The sequence below is a fragment of the Quercus suber genome, unplaced genomic scaffold (assembly GCF_002906115.3).
Source record: "Quercus suber isolate HL8 unplaced genomic scaffold, Cork oak 2.0 scaffold_401, whole genome shotgun sequence".
Lineage (NCBI taxonomy): Eukaryota > Viridiplantae > Streptophyta > Magnoliopsida > Fagales > Fagaceae > Quercus > Quercus suber.
Genome location: NW_027069852.1, coordinates 498673 through 526232, shown reverse-complemented (window position 1 = coordinate 526232; position 27560 = coordinate 498673). Strand labels below are relative to the sequence as shown.

Sequence of the window (27560 nt, the reverse complement as noted above, 5' to 3'; positions counted from 1 at the left end):
AGTGTAGTTGATAAACTGGTCTTGCTAAATTGCTAGTCAAGTGAATATTGCATACAACAATTTCAAGGCATAGCATGTTTTATGCTACAAAAATTTGAGTAGTAAAGAAAGAGTACATTCACGAGACAAATGTAATAATGCAGATATAATACTGACACAAAAAAGAAAGAATAAGAAGTGAAGGTACTTGTTGAGGTGGTAGGGGTAGCAGTAATTTGTTGCAAAATTTGGAAACCTGTTATGTTCGGATCAAATGCATAATGAGCCAGTGAGGACGGTCAAAAATCTAAAGCTCATAAATATATCAGTTACGCAAAGCATTTCTAATACATCTTCTAGTGCAGTTAGGATTTTATAGAGAAAGAAGCAATACCTTTTTGTATAAACTGAAAAGGCAGATGGGATATGTATATGCCCCTCATTCTCTTCTTATTTTTATTCCATATTTGTTTTGGTTATGCATACTATTAGCATTTTTCTAGGGCTAACATTAGCATCTTTAATACATGTATTGAGACTTTTTGTTTGTATATTTCTATAATTTCCTTGAATTTATGTTGTCAACTTTTTTCAATTTGTATCTTCATTTGTGGTTGCTAGTTTTCACTGTTTGGAACTGGCCATATAATTGGTTAACAATATTCTTATATACTAGCCACCAGTTGTTGGGCAAAAGCCTCAGGGTCACAATGTTTTTTGCTGGAACTCCTATAGCCACGTACTTGATTTTTGTTTGACATGTTGTAGTTTGTAATTCTGAGACATTTTTGCAGAATGACAAACTATATTTTGCTCTAACAGCATCATCTTGTGCTTTACGGCCGCCTTTGCCATTAAATTTAAAGGTAGATTGCCTGACTGATTTTTTAATTTGTGATTTTATCCCTCACTTCTAAAAATCGTGTAGTGGTCCAATCCCAAACCTCTTCTTTAATGAGGGAATGCCAATGCCAGAACTACAAGGCTATTGATGAAGAAAAACCATTTTTTAACTTTTCCAAACTATGCACAAATTTTTTAGAACAGCACCTTGATACTTCCAGAACAGTGGTGATATGTTGCTAATTCACTTGAAAGGTTACTCTAGTGGTTTCATAGATTTTGATAAATTTTTTGCCCGTTTCCAAATCGTCTTATTGTCTTAATTAAACAAGGCATAAATAATGACTGTTTTTAGTCATCTCAAAATTGGCCTGAAAACTTGGTCTAATCTATTACTTTCTCAACAGCATGCCTTCAGTTGCTGTCATCCATGAGAGTCTGATCAATCTTAGGCTAGCATTTCAAGTCAATTTTAGGCCCTGTACTTATTAAATGCATAAAGTCAAAAGTGTTATGGACTTACGGCAGCTCAAGACTGGCACAAACATGTGCCAAGCCGCCAAGCAACATGGAAACCAGGATCTAAAGAAGTGAAAGGAGGCAATATTCATTGATTTCCATTAGGTTTATTTCAACATACTAACCCAACACTTTTACAGAATCAACCAAAGTAGGCACTCAAAGAGGCAAGCACCCACTTTCAATCACACAACCTGAGACAGCAGCAACTATCTTCTACATCTCTCCCAGCCAGACAGAACCTACTTAATTATCCAATAAGATGGTGAAACTCAATTTAGAAGATTAACAATAGCAAATTTTGGCTCTTAGACAAAATGATTGAGAAACTCATCCACTGGAGTGTATTTTACATCGGGATAAAGCTGTGTGGCTTCCACTCCGAATGATGGCTCAATTTCAAAGTTGGTTTGATCTCCTTTCACAAAGATAGAGTGATAAACTGCCAAGTACACATTAATTGGAGGTGAGGTTTCTGTAAGAACAACAAAAGAAACAAGCCAAAGTTAAAACACTTGCACCCTTGCCAGCATTTAGTCAATTAAATATACTTCAATCGCTTTCAAGTTCAAGCAATTCAACTGAGAATTAATGTTGCTGAACATCAAAGAAACTTATTGGTAATTTTGAAACTCCAAGAACCAAATTACACATGCCTCATATTCATTCCCAAAATCATTAGGATTGCCTTTAGATTTGACGATTTGATGAACAATTTTTAGTCTAAATTGCTTGATATAAATTAAAGAACAGATGATGATTTAGGTTTTGGAGATTTTTCTCAAACAAAAACACTTGCAATATATTTGAAATGACTTCTTACACCTAATCATCAAATCCACATATTACTGAAGCTCAAGTCCATTCATAAGTTTTCATCAATAGAAAATAATTTGCTATTTCATACCCTAATCAAGTCATATAAACTAAAATTTGAAATCCAAATCCTCATTTTTAAATACTTTTTTTTTTCAAAATGAACCATAGATTCTTTTCTTTCCCCTTATAAATCCTAAAATTTATGAAGAGATATTTCTCACTAACCTTTAATGTTCTTTAGAAGTTGTTCCTCTGGAAGATAGATTCTCTTGAGGGTTTTACCAATCTTCTTCTCCCACAAAGACACAAGATCATTGAATGAGTAGATGTTTCCAGGAGGTCTGATGTAGAGAGTTTTATTCAAGGTTCTTGGATCATCCACAGCTCTGATAGTATAAGTACCAATGTCCTCTTCTCTGTTAAAAATTCCTGCAGATTTTTTTAATTAAAGGAGAAAAAAAAAAAAAAATTTCATTCGCTTTCCATTTTTAGCAAAAAATAATATAAAAATATATTATAATTTTTGTTTAAATAAATTTTTATTAAATATGATAATCAAAACTCATAACAAACTTGTACTGAATATGTATAAATTATTCTCTAAATTTTATTGTACATAATTTGTTCTCCCTAAAAATTAAACAATTTCAAAAAGTAATTTCCACAACTCCATTTTTACAAATATATAATTTAATCATTTTTTTAATGTTTTTGATTGATATTATTCTTTTTTGGAATTATCCACATTCTTCTAACTATTATTATTATGCATTATATTTTCCTAGTTTCATTTGTTACAATTAAAATTTTAAATTTCAAAGTTATTAATCAAGTTCTCATTCTCTTAAGAGATTATTATGATAACCAAAACTTATTATATAATTACAGTTGATATTACTCAAATAATTGATAATACTTTCAACCCAAACTTATATTTTCTCATTCTTAAGTAGGTACACCAAATTGGACCAAAGTGATTAGAGATAGACTAGACGGACCGAATAAACCGAAGTGGACTGAATGGACGGAATGGACTGAATTGGAAGGAATTGATTGAAGTGAACCAAACAGGACCATAAAAGACAGAATGGACCGAAATTGAGTGAAGTGATCCAAATGGACCGAACGAACCAAATAGACCGAATTGCATTGAATTGACCGAAGTAGACCGTATGGACCTAATTGAACTAAAGTGGACCGAAGTAGACCGAATTGGACCGAACTAAACTGAATAGATGAAGTTGTCCAAAACTGACCAAAATGGACCGAATGTCGATCTGTAATTAGCATAGTCAAGATTGTGTTTTGATATAAACTCAAATTCTTACTTGCAAAATAATCAAGTATTAAGTCAAACAAAAATTAAAGTGAAAATATAAGAGAGAGAGAGAGAGAGAGAGAGAGAGAGAGAGAGAGAGAGAGAGAGAGATACTACTCGTAATGGGGAACTAAAAAATACAACACCAAAACATATGGACTCAAAATAAAGTTTTAAAAATCACAATAATTTATCAATATAAATTAGAGTTGCAAGAAAGAATAAAAAATTAAGAAAGAGAGAATAATCACTTTTTCAAGAGAGAATAATAAGAAAATTATAGAAAATAATATGAGATGAAAAAATGTAAAATAAAAATATATAGTAATATATACTAAATTACCTAGGTCATGTTATGTTTTGTAATAAAATAACATTATATTCTTATAAACTATATTTATAATGTAATAGGATAACATCTACGAAATCAAAGAGAAGAAAAAAGATTACAACTTAAAAACACAACTTAATCACATTAACCCAAAGTAAAGTTCCAAATAATACAAAAGTTCATCAACCTAAAGTAGAGATGCAAAGAGAGAGAGAGAGAGAGAGAGAGAGAGAGGGATATAACACTTTTTGTGTGGGAAAACTATGTATAGAATTAGAGAGAGAATTGTAATTTATAGTAAGAGAAGGAGAATTAAAAAAAGCCAAAAATAAAGTAAGATAAAAAGATAGAGAAAAAGTGATATTAAGGTAGATAGTAGTAGAGAGATGAAAAAGTAGAAGGGGAGGAAAAGTTGGAGAAAATATAGCAATAAGTTGGGAAATTAATAAAAAAAAAAAGAGAGTTAAAATAAGAGAGAGAAGGTTAGAAATGATACGCTTTAACTTTTAGATATATATAGATGTGGTGTAATACCCAAGTTTTATCTCTCTAGTCCGTACATGTCACATCATCATATTACATATTAAAAAATAGATATAATCACACTCAATCAATTCTAATACTTATTTGAAAATCTAACTTACACTGTGAGTTTATTGGGATATTATTACGTGTGATAGAATGTATTGAGTTTTAAGTAAAAAAACTTATGTGACAATCTCTTATTAGATGACGTAAAATATGAGTTTTACATCTCATCCTTACCAAATTCGAACTCTTACTTATTATGAGATGTATCGTGGTACGGGGGTGTTTGGTACACCCACTCAAACACACGTTTTTAGTTTTTAAACAACATTACACGTATTTTTATACAATTTTTTACTCGCACGTATTTTCACACATATTTTCAAACAACAAAACACATTTTTTTCAAATACATGCACTAAACACCCGTTTTTTCAATTGTTTCAAGGAACATTCACTGTGACGTTGGTAGAGCCTCTCTTGAAGTGAGTTGGTGAAGGTCTAAGCCAACCTTGCCCTCCAATGATGTCCTTTGTCAAGAAGGGTGTAGCCTCTTCGTTTGACAGACTCTTTGACCATCCAACCCTCTTCGTTCTATTGGCTCCTGGACCATAACACCTGTACTCACCATAGTACACAGTGCTGTTGTACCCAAAAAAATAATGTGAAACGTGTTAGAAATAGAATACTGGCTAACAAGAAGATTGTAACATAAGAGAATGGCTTGTGTCCAGTGGAACTGGCCACTGGACACAAGCACCACCCGTTTCATAAATAAATAAATTGTGGTGATAGAATAGTGGTTAATGATTAAATTTATCATTTTTTAATAACTAAATTTTTTGGTAGAAACAATAGTTTATTAATTATGATATTAGAGTAAGTGGTTGCGGTTCTGAATTTCAACCCTATTTTGACTTCAAACCATATTTTCACTCTACCTCCTATTTAAAAGGTTAAAAATTTCATGTGTTGAATTTCACTTATACTAGTTAAATGGTAGTCTAAGCCCATGTGGGAAAGGAAGTGTTACAATAATAATTAAATGATTAAATTCAACATTTTCTATTGGACTTCACTTACACTTATTAAGGGAGAGTTTGAGTTCACATGAGATGGATTAATTAAAATAAAAGCAATGACTATCTCACACTCGTAATTTTCAAATTGATGTCCGATGTATACGGAGTGTGGACATTGAAAGATAGATACATAATTAAATTCACCATTTCGTAATAGTTAAATTTTTGAAAGAAAGAAGATGAATTATTTAATGTTACATAAGCTCAACTATGAATTGGAATTATCATATACCTCTGCTTGCTTGGATCTCCCCAGTCATCCCAACCCTGTGGCACTACCACACTGAACATGTAAGTTAGTGCAAAGACCACCCTAGAGTAAGGACCCCATGGTCTTCCAAGCAAAGCAGTTCCTACACCAGTGATCTTACAATTCAAGAAGGTATAGCCAGTGTCCTCTGATGATGAATTCCTATGTTGAGCAGTTATAGCTCCACCTACAGTTGAGAGAGAATGAAGATGGCATTTCTGCATGCATGGACACAAAATCTACATCAAGTTCTCCATGTACGTAGCAAATTCAAAATATTATATGAGTTATATGTCATGGGGTTTAATTTCTTTGTGAGTTGAAGGGATATACTCACTTCAAAGAGGGAAGCAGCATTTCCACATATGAAATCAGTGGCTCCTTCTATATAGCAGTTGCTGTAATAGTGTCTACCAGTATCATCCAGGAGAGTATCTTGATACGAAAGAATATTGCAATTATAGAAAGCAGCTGTGTCTCCCTCTACTCTAAGGGCAACAGCTCTGCCTGATGTCCCAAACGTATTCTATATAGAAAAAAAAAATACATAACAAAAATTCAAAACTACTTATTAGAATGCAAAATAAATATAAAGTTCCATAGAATTGGCTGTTCATTTGGATGGAATTTTTTGAAAACAAGAATTTGGATCAAATTTTGAGTTTAAATGAATTAAATAAATTACAAAACTCCAAAAATTTTCTATTGACGAAATTCATATGGAGATTTATAATGATTGAAGTGTAAGATCTTAGTTCAAATTCAAAAATTCATAAGCATTTTTGTTGGAGTAAATTCTCAAAGCTCAAATCTAGATTTTAAATCCTTAAATCCAAATGTAAGCTAAGGCAAATTAGGATACTCCAGTAGAGTTTGAATGTAATTAATTTTTGTTAAAATTAATAATGGTAAAATGATTATATTTATTATTTAAAAATAGTTTAATTTTTTGAAATAATCAGTAATTTATCAAAGTATCATAACAAGTAGTCCTAAGTTCGAATCCTATCTCTACTCTATCTCTTGTCTAAAAAGTTAAAGAATCTCATGTGTTGACTCTACTTATTAAGGGAGAGTTAAATCCACATGTAAGATGTCAAAGATAATAGTTCATTGTAGCTCTAATCTTATAAAAAAAATATTATTTTATTCCTTTCTCTCTCCACTTCTCTTTAAATTTTTTTTTTCCTCTGACCATCCGTTTCTCTCTTTTTTCTCTCTAACTTCTCATCTCTTCTTTTCCACATCTTGCCTACCTCGTCTTCCTTTCTTCTATTTTTTTTTTTTTTTTTTTAATTTCTTAAGCTATGGCCGAAAATACCTCTCTCTATTTCTTTTTTTCTTTCAATTTTTTTTTCTCTCTTTTGTGGTGGTGATGGGCTTTATGGCCGGTTGTGGGTGTTGTTTGTGATGGGTTTTGTGGCTAGTTGTGGGTATGGTGGTGATGGATTTTGTTGGCTTTGGTTGTGGGTGTGGTGGTGATGGTTTTGTTGGTTTGGTTTTGGTTGTGGATGTGGATGTGGTGGTGATGGGTGTTGGCTTTGATTGTGTTTTTTATGTGGTGGTTGTTGTGGCTGGTTGTGGTTGTGGGTGTGATTGTGATGGGTTTTGTGGGTTTTTATTTATTTTTTATTTTTTAGTTTTGGTGGTGGTGGTGGTGGTGGTGGCTGGCAATGGGTTGTGAGTTCTTGTTTGATATTTTTTTAACTGGTGGTGGTGGTTGGTGACAGTGGGTGGGTAGCAGAGAAGAGAGATGCAGCAGGTGTGGGTGGAGAGAAGAGAAAGAGATGGAGAAAGATGAGAGAACAAGAATACAGAAATAATGATAAATAAAGAAATAATAATAAAAAAGTATATTTAAATGAAGTGCTTAAAAAATAAAATAAAAAAACCTTATATATTGGATGTATTTTAAAATAAAATGTTGAAATCGATAAAGTAGGTTTTTGAGATATTAAAAGCTAAAATTTTTAAAAGTTCAGATGAGAATGCTCTTAGGAGCTGGGGTGGTGGGGGCCTCAAAATGAAGCCTACCATTAATTAAGCATGAAATTGGAGATACATACACCTACGTGTTAGAAGTATTGGTTAAATGATTAAATTTATCATATTCTAATAGCTTAAATTTTTGGAACAATCGATAATTTAATATGGTATCAAAGTATTGATTAAATGATTAAATTTACTATACCTCAATAGCTTAAGCTTTTGAGACAATAATACTACAAAATACAAAAAGTAAAATATGCAAAAGAGATTCATTTCAAATCCATTTTGGAGTGATTAATCTGAATGAGATATCCCGTGCAAGTATATGGCTTGAATTTAATTATTTGATGTTGTAATTTATAATTGAAGATGATAGTTGAGTCTTTTAATTGATAAACTTCCATGCTCATGTATGAAAGCTATATTTCTTGGGCAGGTTGCGAAGGTTCGTGCATGGAAGGGGAGTAGGGGACTCACATACCACATTAATCATTTAGGTGTTCCCTATAAAATCAAGAAGTCATGCACAAAACTGTACTGTATGCCTATGATAATAAAGTATGTAATCATGCATCTAATATATACAACATCCCTCTCATAGTACGTAGGCCTGTGACTCCACATACAATTGTGAGATCACTTACATCTTTTGAAAATGATGTTGTATACATCAGATGCATAAGATGGTTATTGCACTAAAGATATTGTAGGCATGAGGTCAGCCACATACCTGAACTGTGAGATATCGTGCAACAAAGTCAGAAGCGAATACAGAAAGAGTTGCAGATTGAATTATCTCCCCAGTGTCACCCCATGTTATAATGGTGTTATTAGAGGCCAGTGTGCCACTCAATGTTATGAACGGTTTATCCGCAGGCACTTGAAGTTTTTCCCTGCTTAACCATACATGCATAAGATAATAAGAGTCCAGTTAAAACGTAGATATATACAAACCAATTAACCATCCTGAAAATAGTACAGCCACACAAACACACAGACCTGTATGTCCCTGGCTTAATCGAAATGAAATAGAATTCTGAGTTTTTAGATGGAACTGCATCAATAGCATCTTGTATCTTCTTAAAATCTCCATTGCCCGATTGATCCACACTTATGAGAATTGCTGTTGACACGTCCGTGGTATTGGTGCCCGTGGTATTGGTGCCTGTGGTGGTAGCTGAATTTTCCATGAAAGAACCTAAAAAAACTATTGCAACCAAGACTGCAATCTCATAACCATTATAAATCTTCATAGCTGAATTTTCCATGTTCGCATGTGATTACTTTTTTTGGTCTCGATGGGACTGCAAAGTAATAAAATGTTTAATTAAACTATGGTTTTAGTGAGAGAACTTAGCAATGATATTCTCGGGACACACAAGTCGATAATGGTTGTGGCCTTATTGTATGGCCATCCCAAAGTGAAGGTCAACACATTGGTGGCCAGCCATGCATCATGCATGTCCTTCATATAGTTGAAGTTCACAGATCACGATCTTCATGTTAGTTAATGTGTTTTGCCTATGATGAAGTTTCCCAAACAAGAAATGCTCCAAGTTTGACAAAAACCACTAGAATAAAAAAAAAAATTATTTTTTGCACTGAAGAAATGCTCCAAGTTTGACAAAAACCATATTGTATAATTTTTTTAAATTTTTTGTTTTGATCCCTAAAATAAAGATTTGAACATCTAACCTTAAATTTTTTTTAAGACCAACTTATATAAGCTTGAATATGACCTCCTAAAAATCTATTCTTAGAAATGTTTTATATTTACAACATTTTCACAATACTTTCATAACAAATTATAAGTGACAAATTGTTACTTTGCTATTAATGGTGGAAAAAAAAATTAGTGAAAGTTTCAAATTAGAATAAGTAACAATTTATCACTTACAATTTGTCATGTAAGTGTTATGAAAATGTAGTGAACATAAAAATTCTCAATTAATTTATACTTTTAACCAAATATGTGAGTAGACTGAATGTGCTTTTAATTTTTTATTTTTTGAGTGGGGACCAGGGGCATGGTTCATTCAATCAGTGGGGGTATTAAATGTTGATACTAAGATACAATTAACCAATTAGACAGTGAAAAAAAAAAAAAAATGAGACAAGAGGCATGGGATAGAGGAATGTTTGAGTGAAGACAAAAGTAAAAGTTAATATAAAAAATAAATAAATAAAATCTTAATACAATTACAATGACCAATAGTTATCAAAGTTGAGTTGAATTTTTAAATAAATAATAGTGGACATGACACTTCTCAATTAATTTATATTTTTAACTAGAGGTGACAAAATTGGACACAATATAACATGAAATTAACAAGTTATGGGTTAAAGATTAATGAGTTTATGTTATATTTGGGTTGATACGACTGACCCGTTTAATAAACGGGTTGGGTTAGTGTTCAACCCATTTGATCTGTTTGACCTGTTTAATTAAATGACATTTAGCAATATACTTTTCAAATCCTAGATATATAAACTTATTAGTTGTTGTGGTTTATTTTCTTTGACATATTGTGATTGATTATTTGTAATATTGAGATATGCTTTAATTTTAAATTATTATTTGTCATGCAGTTACTCGTTAGTTCTGAATTTTATATTAAAAATATTTATTTGTTTTTTTTTTCATAAATATTTTTTTTTTCATTTTAATAAAATCTTATAAACAGATCGATATATATGACTAACTTGTTTAATAAATGAGTTAGTGTTAAGGAATCTTGACCCATTTAATAAACATGTCGGATTATTGTTGACTCATATAGTCGAATACTCATGAGTTGATACGACAGGAACCCGACACTTGAATAGGAATTGCCACCCTTATTTTTAACCAAACATGTGAGTTTAATTATTCCTTTAACAGAATATATGTGAGTAGAGTGATTAAATCTGAATGTGTTTTTAATTTTTTACTAGCGTGTAACTCATGCATACGCATTGATGTATTTAAAATTAAACACATTTTTTATTATAAAAATATAAATAATTAGTCAAATTATTTTTAAGAAAAATAAATGTAATTAGTCATATTTTAAATTATTCCCTAAATTTAGTACTACTTATGATCATTTTTTTTTCTAATTTTTAATAAAACAAAATATGTGGTGATCTTTGTTACTTGGTGATTTTTATTAAGTAGATGTGATTTTTTTTTTTTTTTTTTTTATAGTTCATTAATATTAGACTCTTAGTATTTTGTACTCATTAACTCACTTGGCACAAAAATTAAGGACAAAATTTAGTTTCAAAATTAGTTGTAGCCTAAGGCTACAATCATACTTAATAAAATAAATATTACTACATATTTTGAAAATTTAACCGTTGAATTATATGTTCTTTACGTTTTTGATACACATGTCAAATTTTGTGTCAATAGGATACACATAGCTATTGATTTTTAATTTTCTAGAAATTTTGCAAGTATGGAGGATATAAGAAGAAGATGTAATCTAATGGTGAATTTGTGAAAATTTACCTCCAATAAAAAGATATTGAGTATGGTTGGAACCTTAGGCTACAATAAATTTTATAGCTAACCTTTGTCCAAATATTAAAAAACTTAAGTTGACAAATGACACAAAATTAGCCCACAATTGAATTCTAATTTGGAATCTAATTGAATTTTTTCAAGCTTTGACTTTAATTATACTAATGTATAACCCTGTGTATATGCACAAATACAATTAAAAAAATTTACAATTACATATATATATATATATATATATGTTTAAATTATATCTAGTGTAAGAAGTACACACTTTTAAAGTCATATTATATATATATATATATATATGAGATTTACTCTCTTTTTTATACACAAACGAGTTTACTATTTTTTATTGGGTTTTTTTTACTGTTTATTTATATTAGACTTTTCATCTTTTGCACAACATTAACTTGCCTAGAACAAATTTTTTTAAAAAAAAAAAAAAAAGCACTTAAATAGGACACAACATATCACAAAATTAGATAACAATTCGAATTTAATTTAGAATCTAGCTTCTTGATTTTTTGTTTTTTATTTATATTAGATTCTTCGTCTTTTGTACAACATTAACTCACCTAGAACAAAGTTAAAAATAAAAAAAAATAAAAAATAAAAAATAAAAAAACTTAAATAAGACACATAGCGCAAAATGAGATAACAATTGGAATCTAATTTAAAATCTACTTAGATTTTCTTTCAGTTTTGGCTTTATATATATATATATATATTTGTTGAGTGAGGACTGGGGGCATGGGTCATTCAATTAGTGGATAGCAAATGTTAACACTAAAAAACAATTAAACATAGGATGATTCTAAAAAAAAAAAATTAGACGAGGGGCATAAGAGTGACTGAGTGAAAACAAAAGCAAATGTTAACATAACATTAATATAATTACAAAAACCAATCGTTATCAAAGTTGAGTTGAATTATTAAATAAAATATTGTAAAAGAGTGTAGACATAAACTAATTATTAAATAAAAGTATTCTAAGAAGTAATAGTTAAAATTCACTTAACAATAATAATTAATATATTTATTATATTTAGAAACAAAAGACGATTTCCAAAATTTAATCTCAGCAACAATAATTAATATGTTCATTGTATTAAGAAACAATATACCTATTGAATAAGAGATATGAGGTTCAATTTCTGCCTACATCAAAAATCAATTGGTGTCTTGGTCTAATAATAAAGAGCTATCATCAGGAGTAGATTTCATAGGTTGAAACTCTTTAAAAAAAAAAAAAAAAAACAATATACCAAACCAAATAAACTTATAATACTTTACCTTTATATTAACCACGGTAGACCGCAAAATTTATCTCCTACCCAAGATAAATTTTCTTACTAAACCCCTCAGAAATTTTTTTTGTTTTTTTTTTGGCAGATTGTAAGCCTAAGAAGCATGAATCAAGTGTGTCTGTGTTATTCAACAAAAAAAGAAGTGTATGTGTGTGTCTGAGAAAACACTCTACGTACGTGTTACATTCCATGGTGACTCAAACAACCCAAGTTCTCTTTTCTCTACCGCTAACTTATACATATCATTACGTAATTGACGATTGAGCAACTTGAAGCTGTCAGCAACCTTTGAAATTCTCAGTTATACTTATTACGCGCAGAATTTCTGATACGTTGCACCAACCACAAAGAAGGCTTCTATCTGATTCATGGTTATGGTGTTCAATGATTCTGAATGAACCAATGAAGTTTAAACTTAAAACCAACGATGTCTGGCATGGATACTATAGAAAACAGTTAAGAAGAAAAACAAATTCAGTCAGTTAAAGTGGATTTGTAATGATTAAGCGAAAGAAAACGTACTTTCTTGATTTCTTCACCTAATAAGTCTTCTCTGGTGATTTTGCTCTCAAAAAAATAAAATAAAAAAAGACTTCTCTTGAGGATAAAAGAAAAAGACTTCTCTAGTGCTGTACCAAGTACCAACTAGCAAGGAATAAACTAAGTATATCTAAAAGGTCATCTCAAAAGATTAAAAAAATGTAGGTGGTTCCTGAATTATTCTTTAGTAGTCTTCGATTCCAAAAGTCAATCTAATATATGTTTTTCTTATAAAAACAAAATAATCAATTGGTAATTAAAACCAAGCTTTTTCTGATCCGCAAAAATAAAACCAATAAGCTTTTCTTAATTTTCAAAGTTTAATTATATCTGTATATATATATATATGTAAGATTCATATAAAGTAATTTTTCCTTTTTAAATCCTTTAATTTTAAATTCCCAAACCCAAATATGTAGTCTTGGCGTGCTTAAAATTAAGAAAAGCTTATTGGTTTTATTTTTGCTGATCAGAGAAAAGCTTGGTTTTAATTACCAATTGATTATTCTGTTTTTATAAGAAAAACATTTATTAGACTGACTTTTGGAATCGAAGACTACTAAAGAATAATTCAGGAACCACCTACATTTTTTAAATCTTTTGAGAAGACCTTTTAGATATACTTAGTTTATTCCTTGCTAGTTGGTACTTGGTACAGCACTAGAGAAGTCTTTTTCTTTTATCATCAAGAGAAGTCTTTTTTTATTTTATTTTTTTGAGAGCAAAAGCGCCAGAGAAGACTTATTAGGTGAAGAAATCAAGAATGAACGTTTTCTTTCGCTTAATTTTACCGTATTCCACCGCAATTTCCATCTTTTACCTGTATAAATCTTTCTTCCCACTTCTTTATTTCACCTTATACTTCACAAATTACAACTTTTCAAAAAAATTTTTGAATTTTTTTATAAAATAACCAAAGTTTAAAATAGAATAAATAAATAAATAAATACATGACATATTATGATTGATAGAGTATTTAGTGAAACACAAAAAGTGTAACGCTCCAAAATCATAAATAATAAAAGTCTATTCAATCTAGATAATTTATAAAAATATTAAACAAATGCAACCAGTAATCTAAAATCTCATTACAATTGTCAAAGCTCTAATCACACTAAAGATAAAACATTCTCAAAATAATTCTCTAGTACAATATTTAATACCATAAAAATAATAATAAAATCCTCAATTCCACCAAATAATTTGTAACTATTATCTTCCAAGAATTTCTACTCCAATGATTCCTCTACTGTATTTGTAAGGAGGAATAAAAAGGGAGGAGGAGGGATGATATAACTCAATAAGTGGAATTCACTAAGATTAGGGCGTGGGAACAAACTTTTTAAATGAATATTCCATACAACAAAGTTATAACTTGCAAAACTATCTGCATTTTAACATCAAATATTTCATATAAAAATATCATTATATTGTGAGCCATCATAATATACCAACGCCATCATATGAACAATTTCCTAAGTTTTTCTCGTGGTCAACGTTTACACCCTGTTGACAGGGTTGTGTTGTCCCATTTTTGGGACTGGAACCCCATTTTCATTCCCTTTCTTAAGGGCAACTCCTTTGGAACATAAAGATGCACTCCCTTGCTAAGGAGCTCCCTTTTTGGATTGTATACTCCCTTGCTTAGGAGTTACCAATTGTGCATTGTCTCCCTTTCCTGGGACCATCCCTTGAATTGTCCTTACTAAGGATTAAATACGACACTAAGCTTTTAATCAAGATTTGCCATAGGATTCAAAGCAAATTCAAGATGTTCATAACAAATAATCCAATCATAATACTCAAAAATATAAAGATTTATCCACACACAAGTTTAAATAAGTTTAGGTTATCCTACAAGTTTTTCATATAACAAATAGTCAATGTTTCCATACAATGTACACATCAAACATTTATAGGATATCAATATATTTATAAAATATCAACATATTTCTTTGTTATAAGAATAGTTTGATAATCAAAACTATTTTGGGAAAACTCCTAAATTAGTAAATACCACTTACCTCTTATTTACAAAAATGAAATCAACCACTCTTGACTTGAGTCATAATAAATCAATAGAATTAGAACCTAGCAATACATAAAATATGTCCATCAATACACAAATTTCCCACTAAAATCTATTTTCATACTTAAACAATATAATCTTGATATTTTCAAAATTTTCCATTTGGTTACTTAACTGTCCCGTTCACTTTCAGCTTTGATCCAACTGTTCTGCTTCGCATATTTTCACTATCTATTAATTGGCATGATAGTACTGCAACTCTATAGAACTCTAGTACTTCATTACATGTCTAGTCATCATATAGACTACTACAATTCTTAGAAGCCACATATTATAATCTTAATTGATCAACCCAATAGCCCATTATCCCCTTGATGCCGCAAAAACATAATGATAAAGCTGGACAAGTTTTTGAACAATGGCAGGTGCGTGGATGACAGATTGTGAACTTAGATAGTATATGATTTCTTGGCTTGAAAAGCATTGCTACCTACCACAATGAATTAGAGATGAATACAGATGTCACTAGAAAGATGATGAGGAAGATATATATCAACCATAAAGCAACATTTTCCCATTCGCATGGTGACAAACTTAAATTGATAAAGTTCAAGCCTATTACTCTCTGGTACTATTTTTATCCAATATGGAGGGACATACGGCTTTGTACCATGCCAATTTTAATATTGTAACAATCATAGGTCGGCTTTTACATTAATATAGTGATAGGTTTAGATTCATGAAACCAACGCCAATTATTCTGCTAGGTACCAAAATAATAGATACACAGACCCATGTCTTCCTATAAGAATGGGAACAATTGCTAGCCATAGAATAATTCAAACTTTCTGAAATTTCAGCAAGACAAAATCATACCTGAAAGCACAGCGGTAGAGAAGAAAAGAAAATGCTCAATTGTGTGTTGCGGTTAAAACAAAAGGAAACCTCTTTGATATCTATATCTATACTACTATTTAAGGGGCTTCCCCTGTTTGGATTCCACATTTTTTATGCCTAAAATACCCTCATTATTTTCACTTATAAGTTTTCAACTAACGGGGATAGATATGTAAATTAAAACTCTTACACTTTAAGACCCACAAACTCACGTACGCTTTGCAGTTTCTACTTCACTTTCTATCTCTCATTCTTCTTCAGATTGAAGACATTTAGTCTAGCTTTACATCCTTCTTTCTTTTTCTTCAAATTAAAGACATTTACTGTTAGAGGTTCCAACAAATTTTCAGGTTCTATCTTTTTCAAATTCCTCTTTGTTTTCTTCTCCTTTGTTTATGATTGACTTTCTTTGAGTTTTTTTTTTTTTTTTTTAGAACCCAACACACCAAAGAACAAATAATTACACGCACAAGACAATATTTACATGGTTAGACAATTTAACTACGTCTACAGAGTTGTAAGATTTTACTATTATTAGGAAAAAAATACCAAGTACAGCTGTACAGTTTTTTCTCTCTCAAAAACTACAACAATAAACTCTAATTACCAAAATTGCGTTTTACATTCTACACACAAGATTCACACTAGCCTACAAAACGGGCCAAATTTTTTTCTTCTCCTATTAAAACCACGCAACATTATTTAGGTCAGATCAGATCAAGTCATCAACCGGATTAAACATAACTAGGCTCTACAAAGCCCAACAACTTTAACAATCAGGCTAACACTTGAATTAAAACTTTTATACCAAAATAAAAGAGGCAAAAGATGATAAACTACTCCAAGTGATAGCAAGTGGGTGAGAACCTTAATTTTAAAAAGTTAGGTGGGACTGTATAGAACATCGTAGCTCCCAACCGGAGATTAAAAAAAAAAAAATCAATGATAAATTATTATTGTTTTTACAAATTGAATGTGAACGCGAAAGTGTAAGAAAAAGTTTAAAACAGAAATTCCATTAGACTTTTTTGAGCGTGTGTGAACTGTGAAGTTTTATAATAAAGGAGAATCAGTTTGCGGAAAAATGCGTTATTTATACTACTATTTAAAGGGTTATCTTACTTTAAATCGATTTTTTTTTATTTCAAAATATTCTTACATTTGGACAAAATTGAAGGACAATTAAGTAAAATTATATTTCTACTTTTAAACAACCCACTACAAAATAACTTCACATCCATTAAACCATACTACTAAAATTTAAATTTGCTACAAACACTCCTATCAAAATCCGGCAACCAACTATCTTATTCTTCTTCTTTTTTTCTCTTTTCTTTAAAAAAAAAAAAAAAAAAAAATCTCTTTTGCAAGATCTCCTCTTTTTTCCGTCTCTTACGCGTTAAGTTGCTTTTTTAAAAAAAGCTTACTTCTTTTTATGGCGAAAAAACCTTTATCCTTATCTCTCTTTTTTTATAATTATTATCCTTATCTCACCATTAAAAAAATTCTTTTTTGCGAGATCTTTTTTTTTTCCCNTTTATTTTTATTTTGCAAGATCTTTTTTTTTTTTTCTCTCCTTCACGTTAATTTGGTTTAAAAAAATTAAAAAAAAAAAACTCTTACTTTTTTCCCCCCTTATCCTTATCCAAAAAAAAAACTCCATTAGGAAAACTCTTCACATGTTCCTTACAATAACTTCCTACTAAATATTACTAACAGCCCAGTAATGGTGGTCACTAACTACAACAAACTTCTCCTAAATTCAAGCACCGAATTTTGCTATTGAAATTTTAATAAAAAAATAATTGAAGCATGTATTTTTTGTTCAAATGAATTCCATCTTCTTCCTTATTATTATTATTTTTTTTTTCCAACTTCTCATCATACTCACTTATAAGTTTTCAACTAATGGAGATAAATATGTAAATTAAAACTCCTATACTTTAAGATCCACAAACTCACACACACTTTGTCAGTTTCTCTCATTCTTCTTTAGATTAAAGATATTCAGTTCAGCTCTAAATCCTCTTCTTTCTTCTTCTTCTACTTTCAGATTTCGTTTCTAAACAATTTAAACAGACTTTATCAAAAGCTCCAACAATTTTTCAGGTTGTATCTTTTGCAAGTTTTTATTTCTTTTGTTTTGTTTTGTTTATCACTAACTTTCTTTTAATTCTTACCTACCATGGCTACAAAGTATTCAAGGGTGTTTGATGATTGCTTATTATCAGTTTTTGCTTGAACTGGCTACTTTGCTTGAGAAAGTATATTGGTAAGGGTTTTTTCTATTTATTTTAGCGTAGAATCAAACACACACTTTTTTTTTATGAAAATTTTCTTTTATATATTTTTTAAAGGGGATTACGCTACTTGGTAGTTTATTGGTATTGGTGAAAATATGGTGCTTGATTCTCATATTTGTGGGCACTTTAATTTGTTTGTGGTGTTTCAACTTACTTCTTAAAATGGAACAAGTGGTTCTTGGTTTTGGGGACACAGTTTGTTGCAGATGTGTTTTTAATTTAACTTTGTTTTCTTTAAAAGTGATTTTTTTTTTATTATTTAACTTTGTTTGCCGTGTAAGTTGTAGAACTGGAATGTGTTTTGAGTTTGTAATCCCTCAAAACACAAACTGTTTTTTTTTTTAATAGGAATTTTCTTTTATATATTTTTTTCCAAGGATTTTTTTTTTTTAAAGGAACCGGATATAAAGCTTTTTCTTTGTTTTCATTCATTTAACAAAAAATCACAAAAACGTTTTATTTACCCGAAGCCATTCAAAGTCATGCAAAGTGTGTGTGGACAAAAAGTGTCATTCAAAGTCATGCAAAGTGTGTGTGGACAAAAAGTGTCATTCAAAGCCATTGTTAATTAAATTTTACTCTTTTAAAAAAATATATTTAATATACTTGGTTTATTCAAAATAATGATAACCTTATATTTAACCCTAACTCTTTTATCTCTTTTAGGTTGACGTGTGCAAAATTTTTTTGGATTGCATTGAGGAGGTATTGGAATAGAATATTAGATAAGTTCGAATGAGATTCAAACCTCACATGATGTGGTTGTTATTTAAGAAATTGTTGTAACTTTTTTTTTTATTGTAACAGAAACTATATTTATCATTTGTATAATTTTATGTGAAATTCAATTTACATTTTTTTTTATAATTATTAATTTACTACTCCATAAAAAAAAATTACATACTTTTTCTTAAATTTAAAGGTAGATGATAAATTTTAAATTTAAGCTCTTTTTAATTTTTGTTATGGATGTGTAGTAAGTGGCAAACTTTTAAGACTAAAAAACTAAAATTTTGGATTAAACAAAAATTGATAACTGTGAGCCTTTCCTTTAACACAATAAATAAATAAACAAAAAAACTGTGAGCCTTTTACCTCAAAAGAAAAAAAAAATGTAGTTGCTAAATTTTAAATATAAACCCTTTTTAAATTATGGAGTGTTACAAAAAGTGGGACAAAAAATTTATAGAAAGGACACAACATGAAACATATCCATAATTAATTATATATTGATCTCTTATCCCTTCCCATGCAAAATAGAAATCTTCTATCCTACATTTTGCACATACTTTAGTGCATTGGATTAAACATTGAAGTCTTGCCCTTTTTTGGTTAGGATGAGGGGGTTTAGGAGTTCTTTTGTCTAAGATTTTCCGTTGAACTATTGAATTATAAAAAGATCTTTTGTTCAATTTTAATGAGGTTAATTATATTATATTATATTATATTATTATTATTTAGGTTTTAATTAATTCAATTGATAAAGTTTCTAATTGTCAAATAAGAAATTTGGAGTCTAATATCATCATATTACAGATGCCATACATTCAAATCCTATTATGTGATTCATATCTATTGAAAAATTATATTATGTGCATATTAGTGAAATTAATTTTATTATAAAAGTATATTTAAGGCACATCACCCATATTTGTTAAAAGATTATGGATTTGTTTGGTATTACAATAGAAAGTAGAATTGAGAAAGACAAAACTATGCCAAGATCTGCAACCACTTTGCAGAAAGGGAAAAGACGGGCTTGAATTGAGAATATGTATTTTAAATTTGAATTTATTAAAAAATATATAGATGAAAAAATGTAATATTATTATTTTTAATTGCTTAATTTAATGATTTGTAGTATTATCTTTCTTTTTGCAAATTTTTTCCCCTTAGCTGATATTAGTATTTTAGTCTTTAAATGAATTGCACAAGTTTAAGTGAACTACGAAAATAGAAAATAAAATAAGTGATGCAACTAGGGAAATTGACTTCAAACAGAACCCATGGTAGCATGCATGGACTAAAGTGTGGCAGATTATAATGTGCAAAGTTTTTGATCAAATTGAAAATATATGGGTTAAATTAATCAATTTTGAAAAGAAAAAAAATGTCCGAAGGTTAATTAATTGATCAAACTGATAATTTAATAGGCATTTAGTACGGGAGAATCCACATTTCTCCTAGCATCCAGATTCTTAGGAATGTGATTCCTAAGAATCACATTCCTAAGAATGTAGCTATTCCTATGTTTGGTTTATTTCTAGAAATCTTAAATGAATTATTTATTTTTCCCATTCTATCCTTAGATTTGAATGTGAACTACCAAGTCATTTAAAAAAAAAAGTTAAAATTGTCAATTTATAAAAAATACAATTTCTTTTAACCTTGGAAATCTGGATTCCCACCTGTTTTAAAGGAAATCCACATTCCTACTGAGAGGGGGTTAAAGGGGGAATCCAAATTCTCCTAGCATCTGATTCCTTAGCATGATTTGCAACCAAACATGGGAATCTTTAAACATTCCTAGGAATCCTAAAACATTACCCTGTACCAAACGCCACATAAGAGTGTTGTTATCAAATTTTGGGCCACACTCTCGGTCTTATAAATCCATTTGTTCTCTGCGTACTCTGGGATGGGCCTACCAATGGATTATTGGGCTTACCATGATTTCTAATCTCTAATCAGGTGTCACCAAGAATGGGCTTTTGTTGGAGTCCAGACCATCGTGAGGGTATTCTTGAAATTAAGGAAGACCATCATGGCTATATAAGTATATATAACAGAAAGCAAATCCTAATCCTAACCATCGCCTCCCTTTTTTGGGTTTTTTTTTTTTAAATTTATAAATAATAATAATAATAATAACAATAATAATCTAGCTCTTAGCTTTTTTCATTTTTTTTAAAGAAATGATCATTCATTCATTTAATCATAATAATAAAACATCCTAATACAAGGCTTCCATTGCTGGTGGAGGAGAATCCTCCATCTAATACAAATCATCATCTAGAGTATTCCTAGCATGTTGTGCAAGAGCATGTGCTACCTTATTCCCACCCCTCCTAGTTTTGCTAAAGCTAGCCCACTCTAAACAATGAACCAAATGGCGAATATCGTCCACCACATAACCTTTCTACATTTTTTTCTCAACTTACTATAGTATTACAAAACTGCTAATAGTATTTCAAGAATAATCGATTCCAATTATTTTAAGATCATTTGGGAAATATGATCTCTGGTATTGTAGTGATTTGCAATTTATATTAAATTTTATTTCTTCAAAATTTCTCTCCTTTTGTTTTTCCTTTTCTCACCCCTTTATAGTAGCTTAGGTGCCACTTTAAAGTCTTTTGAGTTAACAATTAGCAGCCACCTAGGGCACAAAGAAGTTTTTTGAATGCTAGTAAAATACCTTTTATTTTCTTAAGGAGCTCTTCTTCTGGTTCATATATCTTCTCAAGCTTCTTCCCAATCTTACTCTCCCAAATCTCAATCAGCTCATTGACGGAGTACACATTTTAAAAAAAAAAAAAAAAGGGAACAGTTCAAGTAAATAACCAGCAAAGAAAATCTCAGTATACCATATATCTTAGTCTGGAAATAACACCATAATTTTTTCCTTTGAAAACCAAGTAAACCAAGCAAGAGGAAGTCCTAAATGTGGCATCTAGACTTCTGACTAAGATCTTGGACCAAGCAAGAAGAGTATTGAGCACAGAAGGAGTAAAATCCAACTTCTAGATATAGCTATCTATGGTTGCTTTCTAGTGTAGATCTCACAAAGTAGCCAGTTACATGCATACTCCATAAATATCTGATTTGCAAGGATTAGACAGATGGAAAAGGAATATGAAATTAGTTTTTCCATGGAATTTCTACATTTTTTTCTCAACTTACTATAGTATTACAAAACTGCTAATAGTATTTCAAGAATAATCGATTCCAATTATTTTAAGATCATTTGGGAAATATGATCTCTGGTATTGTAGTGATTTGCAATTTATATTAAATTTTATTTCTTCAAAATTTCTCTCCTTTTGTTTTTCCTTTTCTCACCCCTTTATAGTAGCTTAGGTGCCACTTTAAAGTCTTTTGAGTTAACAATTAGCAGCCACCTAGGGCACAAAGAAGTTTTTTGAATGCTAGTAAAATACCTTTTATTTTCTTAAGGAGCTCTTCTTCTGGTTCATATATCTTCTCAAGCTTCTTCCCAATCTTACTCTCCCAAATCTCAATCAGCTCATTGACGGAGTACACATTTCCTGGGGGCCTCAAATAAACCACCTTATTCAACGTGCGTGGATCGTCCACTGCACTAATTGTGAAGGTAGCAACATCACTTTCCTTCACAAAGACACCTGCAGAAAAGCCAAATAACCAAGCAGTAGATTACCAAAAGTCCTAGGTTCTAAAAAAACAATCAAGACAGCACAGGGAGCTGAGTTAGATCTTGATCAACATACCTTTAGTATCTCCATAGCCAAAGATGGTGGCCTTGTCCCTTGGAGGAGTCTCTAAGTCCGGTTGAACAAGTGAAGGAATTAAAAAGCTCATAAAAAAGTTGCAGGAAATGATAGTGTAGGGAATGCCTTCAGCTTCCACAAGACGTCGAATTTCTGCTTTCTGTGTGTAGAAGTTGTATGCCATGTTTGATATCTGAACCTTATCTGGGTCTGCTCCAAATTCTGACGGAATGAACCTCTGGATCAGTTTATGATTATCAGTATTATAAGATAAATAAAATATAAGATTGAGATGTTCTGTACAGTTGTAAGAGATCATAACACAGTTTACATAGAATGCAAGAGATTCAAGATAAAAAATGGTTCAAATTCAGACCAGGAGATATACTAATTTGAACCAAACTAAATCGTAGAGATATTATCTCTAAGATTGTTATGAAATTCACAGGTAATACAATGCATCTCATCCATTTTATTACCATGCTTTACCTAATTTACAAAGTGATGGGAAACCATCTTGACTTCATACATACACACATATGTACATTGACAAGAAAGAAACATTTTTACATTCTTCACAGACCATCGTTCATACTTAAGATTTAAGAATGACTCAAAATTTTCAGTACAACTTTTGGCAGCTCAAGGAGAACAGCATACTTTGGCAGTATTTGTGTGTGTGCATGTTAGAGAGAGAGAGCGTGAGAGAGAGAGAGAGAGAGAGAGAGAGAGAGCAGTACAAGCTAAATAAACCATGACATTGTATTGTGATTAAAACCAAAAAAGAACCTTAATTAATTCCTAAAAACTGCTAATCCTCAAAAGTGTTGACCTTATGGATGCAATAAGAATAAGAACGCACAGGCTGCCTTTGGTTCATGAACATATTTCTTTTGTTTCATCTATTGTAAACGATCTTCTCTTATCATTTTGCTCAAGTTCCCATCACACAAAGACACATATCTGAGGACTAAAATGGTCGTACCAAGTGCACAAAGCTCCCACATATCCAAAAATGTCCCTATTAAACATAATATGGCCCAAGAGGATCAAACCACTTGTAGGCCCACGTGCTTATAGAACAAGTAAATAATGTATGTTTAGTCTAAGGTTCTCTAGTATGTAAACCCCTATATTATTGTAATACACCAACTTAAAGCATTCACATTAGTATGGGTAAAAATTCTTGTCTATTTTAATTTTTAACTTAAGACCTATTTTTTCTATTTACATAACCACTTTTCAAAAGCATCCACATTAGATTACCTATTTTACACTCTATTTTATTAAAATATTATTTCTTTATCAGTTTTTTATTAGGGTCTACTTGGGATCCGCTTATTTGCTAAAACTGAAAATTTTTTACTGAAAATACTGTTATTTAATTTAGTTAAAATAGTACATAATACCAAAAAGTGCTATGAGACCCAAGAATAATAACAATAATAGTAAAATAAATTAACAAAAAATAAACTAGCCAAGCAAGCCCTCACTCTCTCAAATCATCTCTTTCCTCTCTCTCTCTCTCTCTCTCTCTCTCTCTCTCTCTCTCCATATATGAATAAAGAAGTACTAAAAAATAGATTTGCATAGTAACCGTGTAAATATTTTTCTATTAACAATGAGTAAATTTGATTGATGTGGGTAGATCTTGCAATTAAATGTGTAAATTTGACAGATTTTTCTATTATACACACTGACCTGCGTGCTTTCCGTCGTTGTAAAATCATTGTCTTACTTCTGCCTTTTTTTAATTAATTTTTTTCAATCTCTCAATGCTCAACAATTTTAACACCAAAAGCATAAACAAATAAACTGGGAGTGAGAGAAGAAAGACCTTGATACAGCCAGCTTGTTTAATAGCTGAGATAAGAAGCTTCTGGGCAAGAACCTGTTTAGAAGAAACAGCACAAACAACAACATCCACTTGCTTTATCGCCTCTATAAGGCTAGCTTCATCTTCCAGAGAACCCTGATATTCAAAAGAAATGCACATATTATATATCATACAACACTAAAAAGTAGAAAGAAAAGCAAAACCCAGATGGGAATAGGTGTGAAAAAGTGACCTTGAGGAGTGTGGCTCCGGAGTTGGAGAGGGATTGAAGCTTTTGAGATTTGATGGGGTCAGAGAAAGCAGAGTCTCTGAAAAGAGCGAATGTTGGGTGAGAAAAATGGAGGCTGGCTTTGGCTAAGTGGAAACCCAGATTTCCCGTCACTCCAATTATCAGTATTCTGCTCTTCTTCTCCATCTCTCTTGATCTTCACTGAAAACTCAGAATCTCCAAAATGGATTTCGGTTTAGTTTCAAAAAGTAAAAAGTTTCCAAAGAGTTGAGCAACAGCATCCGTCCATCTAAAATTTTTCCTTCAATTTTGGCGTCAGAACTAAGAACTCACTTTCTCTATTCTACATAAGTATTTTACAAATAAACACATGTCAGTTTATCAATTCACGTTTTTTTTTTTATTATTAAAATAGTATTTTTCTCACCTTTTTTTATTATTATTTTTCACCTTCCTCCACCTTAACGCTTACTATTTTTCTTAAAAAAATAATATGTCTATAATATTTTTACAACAAATTTTAAGTGACAGATTATTACTGGTTATTATTGTTGAGGCAAAAAAGTAATCTTAATATTAGTTTTAAATTTGAACCAATAATAACTAATCACCTGTGATTTATTGTAAAAATGTTATAAAATTATTGTAGACGTAGTATCTCTTTTTTTTTTTCTCTTTGAATACACTCCCTTCTTCTTCTTCTTGTCCTTATCTCTATCTCTGCCTCTCTTTCTTCTCTTTCTTTCTTTTATTTTTTTGAGAATCTTTTTCTTTCCTCTTCTTCTTTTACAATTTAGGTTTTATACTTTTATTAGAGATGATGATTTTGAATTGGGTTTGATTAAGGGCAATGATTTTGAGCGGAGAAAGCAAAAATTTTGGGTGGAGAAAATGGTGATTTTGGGCGGATTTGCAGTTTTGCTTCTCTTAAGCATGTTCTTCTTTCTTTCTTTCTTCTTGTTCTCCTTCTTCTTTTTTCAATTTCAGTTTGATTATTTATATGAATTTATATATGAGTTTGATGAATTTGGATCTAGATTTATAACGATTTTGATGATTTTGTGGTGTGCCCGTGTTGTTGTGGTGGTGGTTGGCAGTACTGTGTTGCAGTGGTGGTGGTTAGTGGTGCTGGGTTGTTGTGATGGTCGGCTTCTTCTTCTTCTTTGAAGAGTGGGTGAGAGAGAGACTAACAAGGCAAGAGAGAGGAGAGAAAAAAATATATAAAATAATAGATAGAAGAGCTACAGTAATCATGCATATATGCACGGTTACTGTAGCAATTGTGTATAAATGCACAATTTTACACCCATTAATGTGGGTGTTTTTTTTGCTCAAATGTGTAAAATAAACAATTTTTTCTATTATACAAGACTTTACACATACTGATGCTAATGCTCTTACTTCCTAAATTACTAAAATCCACTTCTCCCTTATTTATTTAAGGGTGGTGTTTCTTTCAATTACCAAAGGTTAAATTTAATCATTTTTTTAAAATATAATAGCATCGATTAATAAAATAATGTCATTAAATTTAATTGAAGAATTATGGTATCCTTTTTTCTTTAGATGTCACTTGAATTGTAAAAATAGAACCAAATTATGTCATAGACTAAAGAGTCTGTTTAGAAACAACTTATTTAGTTGGAATTGAAAACTTTTTTGCTGAAAGTACGATAGATAAAGATAAAAGTTAGCTGAAATAGTACAGTGAGACCCATAAACAGTACCAAAAAAATGCAGTAGAACCCATGAATAGTAACAAAAATAAACTAAATAGTAAAATAAGTTGATTTTAAATTCTAATCCCAAATGCAACCTAATAGTAATATACCATAAATACTATGATTTAATCATGTCATGTATGTATTGTACCATAAATATTGTAACTTATTAAAAAAAAGCTATGGGATCAAATGAAATCTCCATCAAAGTTTGAAAGTGCTAAGATCCATAACAAATTCTTAAAAAATTTGAGACAAAGGCTTTATTTTATTTTTTTTCGTTTTTTCTTTTATATTGCCAATTCATATTATATACTTAACATCTTTGCATTTTTTAATATTTTCAACAGAGATATCCATAGTTTAAATTTCTCTTTACATTATTGTAACAGATGTATTTAGTCATATTAATAAGAAGGGTTTGACCTTGTATAACATAGTCCTTATAATATAACATAGGTGTTATGTGCTTACATATCTTATGATATGCTTTCCTCATGTAATTTTATTCCTATTTAAAATTATAATACCAAAATATTCAACAAATTAAAAAATAATGTCAATAATATTATTGAAATATTTTCTAAGATAATAGGCAATGTTTGAAAATGAATAATAAGTGTTAAATAGATATGCTAATGTCTCTAATTTTATATTGAATAATTTACCTGACCATAATTATGCCACATTCATTTTAACTTTTAAGAAAATATACTCAAACCTCTTTATAATTTAAATTTAAACTAAACATTTTAATGAATCAAAGAAAGGAATTGAAGCATTTTACACAATAGTTTATTTAAGGACAAGATGCAAAAAGGCTCCCGAGGGTTGGGTCAATTGCAAATTGACCTTTTATACTATAAATTTTGTACTATTTATCTCAGATATTTAAGAATTATTCAAATTGACCCATCCAACCCAATTTCATTAACTATTTTGATAGAAAAATGTCGTGTTATGCATGTATTATTTTATTTTATTTTATTTTTTAAGTAAAGAGGTTATTTGCACACCATGTGATAAATTTTTTTTTTTTTTATAACAATTATAGTTAGTAGAAAT

General features: G+C 30.3%; 2 protein-coding genes across 2 annotated transcripts; both read right to left on the bottom strand.

Annotated features, from left to right (window-relative positions):
* Positions 1-5587: 5587 nt before the first annotated feature.
* LOC112024646 (putative pectinesterase 11) lies at positions 5588-8950 on the bottom strand. Its single transcript, XM_024057255.2, has 4 exons — positions 8658-8950; positions 8389-8551; positions 6007-6195; positions 5588-5887 (listed from the first exon to the last, which is right to left on the bottom strand). The coding sequence occupies exons 1-4, from the start codon at positions 8924-8926 to the stop codon at positions 5624-5626; spliced, it is 885 nt and encodes a 294-aa protein (XP_023913023.2). The 5' UTR covers positions 8927-8950; the 3' UTR covers positions 5588-5623.
* Positions 8951-21800: 12850 nt separating this feature from the next.
* LOC112038620 (probable pinoresinol-lariciresinol reductase 3) lies at positions 21801-25127 on the bottom strand. The gene is made up of 5 exons (XM_065761206.1): positions 24778-25127; positions 24546-24680; positions 22709-22946; positions 22400-22603; positions 21801-22059 (listed from the first exon to the last, which is right to left on the bottom strand). The coding sequence occupies exons 1-5, from the start codon at positions 24958-24960 to the stop codon at positions 22037-22039; spliced, it is 783 nt and encodes a 260-aa protein (XP_065617278.1). The 5' UTR covers positions 24961-25127; the 3' UTR covers positions 21801-22036.
* Between the last annotated feature and the right edge of the window lie 2433 nt (positions 25128-27560).